The sequence below is a fragment of the Octopus sinensis genome, linkage group LG2 (assembly GCF_006345805.1).
Source record: "Octopus sinensis linkage group LG2, ASM634580v1, whole genome shotgun sequence".
Lineage (NCBI taxonomy): Eukaryota > Metazoa > Mollusca > Cephalopoda > Octopoda > Octopodidae > Octopus > Octopus sinensis.
This window is the reverse complement of record NC_042998.1, coordinates 176459312-176466811: the sequence shown is the minus strand read 5'-3', so window position 1 is coordinate 176466811 and position 7500 is coordinate 176459312. Positions and strand designations below refer to the sequence as shown.

The 7500-nt window shown below is 36.1% G+C and overlaps 1 protein-coding gene across 1 annotated transcript in view; it reads right to left on the bottom strand.

Annotated features, from left to right (window-relative positions):
* LOC118762219 (F-box/WD repeat-containing protein 7-like) overlaps nucleotides 1-7500 on the bottom strand; it is a 281314-nt gene that overhangs the window by 156164 nt on the left and 117650 nt on the right. The window contains exon 6 of the mRNA XM_036500763.1: nucleotides 4539-4725. Coding sequence (XP_036356656.1) covers nucleotides 4539-4725 — 187 coding nt within the window. The remainder of the gene's footprint in view (nucleotides 1-4538; nucleotides 4726-7500) is intronic.

Below are 7500 nucleotides of genomic sequence, written 5' to 3'. Positions count from 1 at the left end.
CGAAGGGTTCCACAAGACCAGAACATTAGGCAAGAAAATTTTATTACCTTAAGAAAAATGAAATAAAAACAAAAAAAAAATGAAAATCCCGTTGTTGGCAACTGCAGCCGAGTATGACCGGATAGTATGTATCATGCTTCCGGCAATTGTTTCCTTTTAAGGTCCCTATTTATTGGTGGGTCGATATAGACCCCTCCTCGGTCTTTCTATTCACGATCCTGCGGAACATTGACGTTGTGACAGCTGGAGGAGAAGAGAGGACGAACTGCACCAGAGCTTGGCCAGTGTTCATTTTCATTTGAATAAGCAAGAGTACGTGAAACGAAGTACCACTTGATCCAGGAAACAAATCTACCTTACAACCGTGACTCAAACACCCTAGCTACAAGGCTTTCGCTTACTTTCAACTTCTTCCTTCGTATCAATATAACTCATGGGCAAAGGATATTTGTTACCGTTTAGTCAGGGAAGAAAGGGCAGTTGTCGTCGATCGAGTGGGACAAAGAGGTTTTTTTTCTAAAACCAGATACCCGACCCAAAGGCTTGTAACTGAGTGAAATCCACTAAAGGCTGATGTTGATGTTAAAATGCATGACGGGTTAAGTCTACCACCGAAGGGTGCAATGAATTGGAACAAATAACATAAGACATCTCGTCTGACAGACTGACAATTCTGCCATTCTGTTGTATTTCCGCTGTATTGAAATACTGTCAAATACTACAAATGTTTAACATTGCAAGCAGCGATGATTCGGTGTCTCATTGGACAGGTTTAGATAAAAATGTTGAAATTTCAAACTGTATATAAAAGAAATAGAACAATTAAAATGATATATTCTATACTCATCGTGGCTCTGTGGTAAAAAATTTGTTCCCTAACCATATGGTTCCTAGTTCAGTCTCACTAGGTAGCACCTTGGGTAAATGTCTTCCATTATAGACTCCAAAGCTTTGTGAGTGGATTTGGTTGACGGAAACTGAAAGAAGCCCGTCGTTTGTACATACATACATACATATATGTATACATACATATATATATATATATATATATATATATATACATATATATATATGTGTGTGTGTGTGTGTGTGTGTGTGTGTGTGTGGTGTGTGTGTGTGTGTGTGTGTGCGTGCGTGTGTGAGTGTGTCTTTGCGTCAGTATTTGTCTCCCACCGTCGCTTGACAACCGGTGTTGGTGTGTTTAGGTCCTCGTATCTTAGCAGTCCGATAAAAGGGACAGATAGAATAAGTACCAGACTTTAAAAAAAATAAATCCCGGGGTCGATTAGTTCGACTAAAATTCTTCAAACCGGTGCCCCAGTAAGACCGCAGCCTAATGGACTGAAACAAGTAAAATAACAGATAAACGATTTCAAGCATGTAGTAAATGCCCAATTCCATTCCACCAAAATATAAAGAGCCAACCAAGTTGCCCGACTCACTAAATATAGCCTCCAAGTCTGTAAAAAACCACACAATGCCACCTTAAAATAGGAAGGACAGATTGGGTGATGTAATTTTTGATACGCTATACTTAAAACTATACGTGGAGGCGCGTAGCTTAGTGGTTAGGGTGTCAGCATCATGATCGTAAGATTGTCGTTTCGATTCCTGGACAGGGCGACGCGCTGTGTTCTTGAGCAAAACTCTTCATTTCACGTTGCTCCAGTCCACTCAGCTGGCAAAAATGAGTAACACTGCGATGGACTGGCATTCCGTCCAGCTGGAGAACGCATACGCCATAGAAACCGGTAAACCGGGCCCATGATTCTGGCTAGGCTTTAAGAGGGTGCATTTATTATTTATTAAACTTAAAATTACAAAGATGGTCGTAGCTGCAACGCGTTCGATCATAGGTTTTCTCAATCTATACTTGCCTAGAGTAAGACAAACGAGTAAAGAAAGAAAAAATCAAAATTTAGTTTTGTTTCAGCAGATTAGATTTTCAAGCATTTTAGATTTTCAAAGTTCTTTACCAAAACATGTTAGAATTTAACACCTGAATGCTTTTCTAGATGTCCCACTTGGCTACAAGAGTGATGTAGTGTATTACATAACCACTGAACTGTTTTTCTCAGCTGAAGCAGTTTGGTTTCTTGGAGTGAAAGAAATATTACATGTGTGGCTGAGTCTGATATTCCGACTGTAGTTCTTTTTTCTTTTGACTAAATTTTAGGGCTAATTACCCGTTAGAAAAAAATTAAACGGTTACAGAATTTGTGATTCTGGTCATGGATAATTTAACGGCCTCGTTTAGTTATTCAAAGTTATACTGAAACTTGGAAAACTTTGCCCATTTCAGATATTATTCTTTATTTTTATTTTTATTTTTTTATCTTTACTTTTTTTTCTGTGATAGGACTGCTGCCATGCTGGGGCATCGCCTTGAAGAGTTGAGACGAACAAATCTACAGAAAGAACATTTTTAAACAATTCTCGTACTTAATCTGTCGCCTTCTTTTGGCGAACAGCGTGTTTGCAGGGAGGTAAACAAACGAACACCGATTCTCAAGCGGTGGGGAGGACAAACTCAAACTCAAAGATACACACGCGCGCACACTCAAACACACACCACTCTCTTTCTCTCTCGCTCTATCTATCTTTATTTCTCTCTGCCTATCCCTCTTTCTCTCCCTTACACACACATATTATTTGAAAACATTTAAAGTCTTCATTACTGTTATTCTCTTATTGTTTTCCAATTCACGTTTTTTTTTTTGCCTCCTTCGTTTAGTTTGCCACGAAAAACTGATCGAAATTTGAATCTGTGAAGATTTGAGATTGTGTCATTATTGAATGGAACTGGACAAATTGATACGACATTGTCATTGGTTATCATATTGATGTATTAAGATTTAGTTACACAAGTTCTAGTATTTTAAAGACCTACTTATATACGATTCTCAACTTGATTTTTGCCATTTTGGAGTGGCGACCTCGATACAAGTTTTACGTAACAAAAAAGATAAACACTTTGCCACTCTTTTGAAAACAATATAATATGTAATACCTTTGAGTGGTTCCAATAGTCTAAACCAATCATACCGTTAACGATTTAACTGACTGGTCTTTGAAGAACTTCAGGTGATTGATTGACAGAAAGAACAAAGCAAAAAGATAAAAGATACTACTTTTTGTACGTACAAGATGTTGATATCTGACAACACATTCAATGTTGGCTTAACATTTCTGGATATACTCTGTAGAATATTGTAGCAACAAAAGAAAAATATATTATGGTTTTTAGTTACGTGACTTAATTCCGAGTTCAAATCCCTTTGACTTCCACTTTGACTGTCATTCTTCCAAGATCCATAAAATTAGTATTAGTTAAGTACTGGTTCGATTTTATCGACCATATTCGCTATCCTAAAACCTCGATTTAGAGTACATGCTAGAAATCATTGTGTGTATATATATATATATATGTGTGTGTGTGTGTGTGTGTGTGTGTGTGTGTGTGTGTGTATGTATGTATGTATGTATGTATGTATGTATGTATTATGTATGTAAGTATGTATGTATGTATGTATGTATGTATGTATGAATGTATGTATGTATGTATAATATTATATATATATATATATATATATATATATGTATGTATGTATATAATATATATATATATATATATTATATATATATAATATATATAAAGTACAAAAATTTAAAAGAAGACGAAGAAGAGGTAAGAAACAAGGAGAGTTAGGTTGACGGTCAGGAAACCTGGAAGAAATCCTTAAGGTTTCGAGCATACACTCTTCTACGAAAAGGATAGATGGGGAGAGAAAAATAGAGAGAGAAGAACAAGCGAGTCTCAAATAGATGGTCAGCGCATCCTGAAATGATTGGAATAAGAAGTTGACTTCAGACGGGGGGGGGAGGCCAGAAGGACAAGTATGACGGTGACCTGGCATGTGCATGAGCGCGCGTGGGCGTGCGTGTGAGCTAGCGCGCGCATGTATGTATTTAGCTATTGTGTGCGTGTACACTCCATATATATGAATATTATATATACAGATATATATATATATATGTATATATCCCCATCACCATTGGACTTTATAAAATACAAAACGGATCGAAAAATTAAATGATAGGAAGATATCGTTATACCACTGGGTTTAAGCGACAAAAGTTTGTACAACAATTTGCCACTACTCTTGCTCGCCTTATTAGGTTCCAGTGACAAGCATTGCGAGATAACAGGTACTCTTTTGACTGCAAGTTTTATGTCAGAGTATCTTTCTCCTAGAAGAGCCGCATTCCCTACGGTTTTGTCAAAAACGACGGGAGCCTCCTCTACTCGCGAAAAATCTATTTAACCCATAGACGGGACCCTGACAGGTCCCACAATTCCAGGTCAGAACGGATCTAGGAGTAATGGCAATTAAAGCGTGACTCTGCTCCCCACAACCTCAGAACTCCCGAATTGGAACCTCACCACATATATATGCATATACACGTTCAAACATAATGCCTACAATAACAAATATAACTCTGCATAGTAGAACTGAAGTATCTTTATTTAATCTTACCCTGATGGTTGTATCATGCGATCCACTGATCACAATATTGTGGCTGAAGAGATGAACACACCAAACACTCTTTTTATGACCCACAAGTGTTTGCTTCAGTTGTGCAGTTGACAAAATCCATACTTTGATCGTGTTATCGCAACTACCAGTAGCCAAGAGATCTTCGTACGTAGATAATGAAAGCACTCTGAAAATAGACGAATACTTTTTGCGTTTATTTGTACATTCTTTTAGTCTTTTAGATATTTCAGTCATATGACTGCGGCAATGTTGTTGAATTACCTTTAAAGTTTTTATTATTGTTCAAATTAATTCCAGTTTTATTTGTAAGAGTGGTACATATTCTGTCGATCTTTTTGTCGAAGCATTAAGTTATGGAACATAAACAAACACTACGGTGAAGAACAAACACAATGATACGTGCACCAGTTGTGACTAAAAGCTAGATGCCTGAAACGTGAAATTGAATCGCTAATTGCAACCACTCAACAACAAACCGTTAGAACGAACTTGATAAAGGCAAAGATTTTTAAAATTCAGCCAAGCAGCGAACGCAGAATGTGTGGAAAGTTGACGAGAGCAGTATACTAGCTCAAAAATAATATAAACATAAGCACCATTGTGTTAATAAAACGAATGCATTGGAATTTTAGCCAAGTTTTTGGATTTGAGGTGATGAAAGCAGTCGTAGTTTATATCTGCAAGAAAACAAACCCTAGTTTTCCAGCAGATAGTAACTACCAGAAAAGAATTAGCGTATGGTTGAAATGAATCCAAAATAATGAACTCTGCTGAAAGCACCCAATGATGGTCAGAATTAAATTGACCAGTGTTTTAAGATTACGTCACAATTTATTTATATCCTCTCTCAGTTGGGTTTTAAGTAATTTTTCTCGAACAATATTTGCTCAATTTATAGAGCAAACGGATTTATTTTAGATATTGATATTGACTGGTGTAAATTGTTTCAGAGAGTGAAAGAGAGAGTCGGGGAAACGAGGAGAGGGGAAAAAGAAAGAGAGAGAGGAGAGAGAGAGTTAAAAAGAGAGAGGGGAGGGAAGGGAGAAAGTAGGGAGAACATGCGAAGTTCTAACTCATTTCGAAGTCAATCTAGGTCGAAATCACCAGGATACTTTAATCCGAAAAATGTATTTTTTTTAGCAAGACGAGAAATTCGTTGTTATAGTGAATTGAATTCATCTGACTTTTGGTGTTATGTAATGTATGAATCTATACATAACAACATATGTATATCTATACATACACACACAAAAGTGTGTGAGTGTGTATATGTATCTGTGTGTGTGTGTGTGTGTGTGTGTGTTGTGTGTGTGTGTGTGTGTGTGTGTATGGACCTCTGTGTAAGCTCCTAGTTGTATTACATACCCGTACATGTAGAAAGAATGTGCGAATATTTTATTTTCGATCAAAAACAACTTTTATTCTTTCACGCAGTAGAAATATTTTGCCAGGAGCTATAACTATTATACTAAATTGACGTGACATGTAGTAGACACAATGGGCTGGAAGGAAGGCAGGGCGGGGTATGGAGACAGTAGACAGGTAAACATATGCATATACGTATACGCAGAACGAAAGTGCATAAATACATATAAACATATGGACAGACATACCATGAGAGAGAGAGAGAGAGAGAGAGAGAGAGAGGGGGGGGGGGGTATAGAGAGAAATAGAAAAATTGACAGGTAAGAAAGAATATGGGTGGAATGAATGGAAAAAGAAAGAAAAGAAGAATGGAAAGAAAGATGAGGAAGAAAGAGAAGGAACGTGAATAAGCAAAGAATAAATGAAGCAAAGATATAAAGACGGGAAGAAAGATAGAAAAAAAATACAAAGAGAAGTAAAAAAAAAAAAATGAGAATGACAAACGAAAAGAAACAGTGCAAAAATAATTGGAGGAGATGGCAGAAGAAAGAAAGAAAGAATGGAGAGAAAAAGAAAGGAAAGAGAGAAGAAAGAGAGAAAGAAAGAAAGGGGAAGGAAAATTCGAGAAAGAATGATGTATGTATGAATAAATGGATAAATAGATTGAAAAAGATAGAGAGAATATAGAAAGACGGTAGGAATGTAGAACGAAGAGGCAAGATAGAAATATGTATGTATATAATATATATATATATATATATATATATATATATATATATGTGTGTGTGTGTGTGTGTAAGTGAGTGTGTATGTATGTATGCCATTATTCAGTTTATTTCAAAATTTCTTGACAATAAAGAACCGGTTTCTAACCTAGATCCAACATTCCTTCATTGAAATTTCAACATCAACAACAGGGTATTTTTTATTTGTTTATATGTATGTATGTATGTATGTATGTATGTAGTATGTATGTATGTATGTATGTATGTATGTATGTATGTACAGATTTGTATGTTTTATGTATATAGTTGCATATCTAGACATGCTCATATATACGTAAATGATAAATTTCTGGAAAGTTTTACAGATATTTACAATTCCAGAGATGGATTGGATCTGTAGTTTTCGAATTAGCTAAGCATAATTTTTCAAGATTGGTATTTAGGCAGTGTGTTACATATCCCAGGGCTCCAATAATTACAAGTAAAAACCTGAACTTGTACTCTGGATACTGTAACTGCAGATTTCTCAATAGTTCAGCATATGTGTTCTCTTTTTCACTGATCTTCAGCTGTATGTTAAAATCCACTGGGCAGCTAATTTTCACAACTGTGCACATTTTCTCTTCTCTATCTCAAATCATTATATCAAGACTGTTGTGCTTACATTTTATTGAGGTCTTCACTGGTACATTCCACCAGTATTCCTTTTTATTATGAGTGGCTATGGCTTCTACCATATTGTGGGGTTTTATTTCTTTGTCCTCAAGATTATCCTTCCAACGGATTTCATTATAGAGTGTCCTAACTACAAAGTCATGTCTCATTGGTAGATAATACCGTGATGACATTTT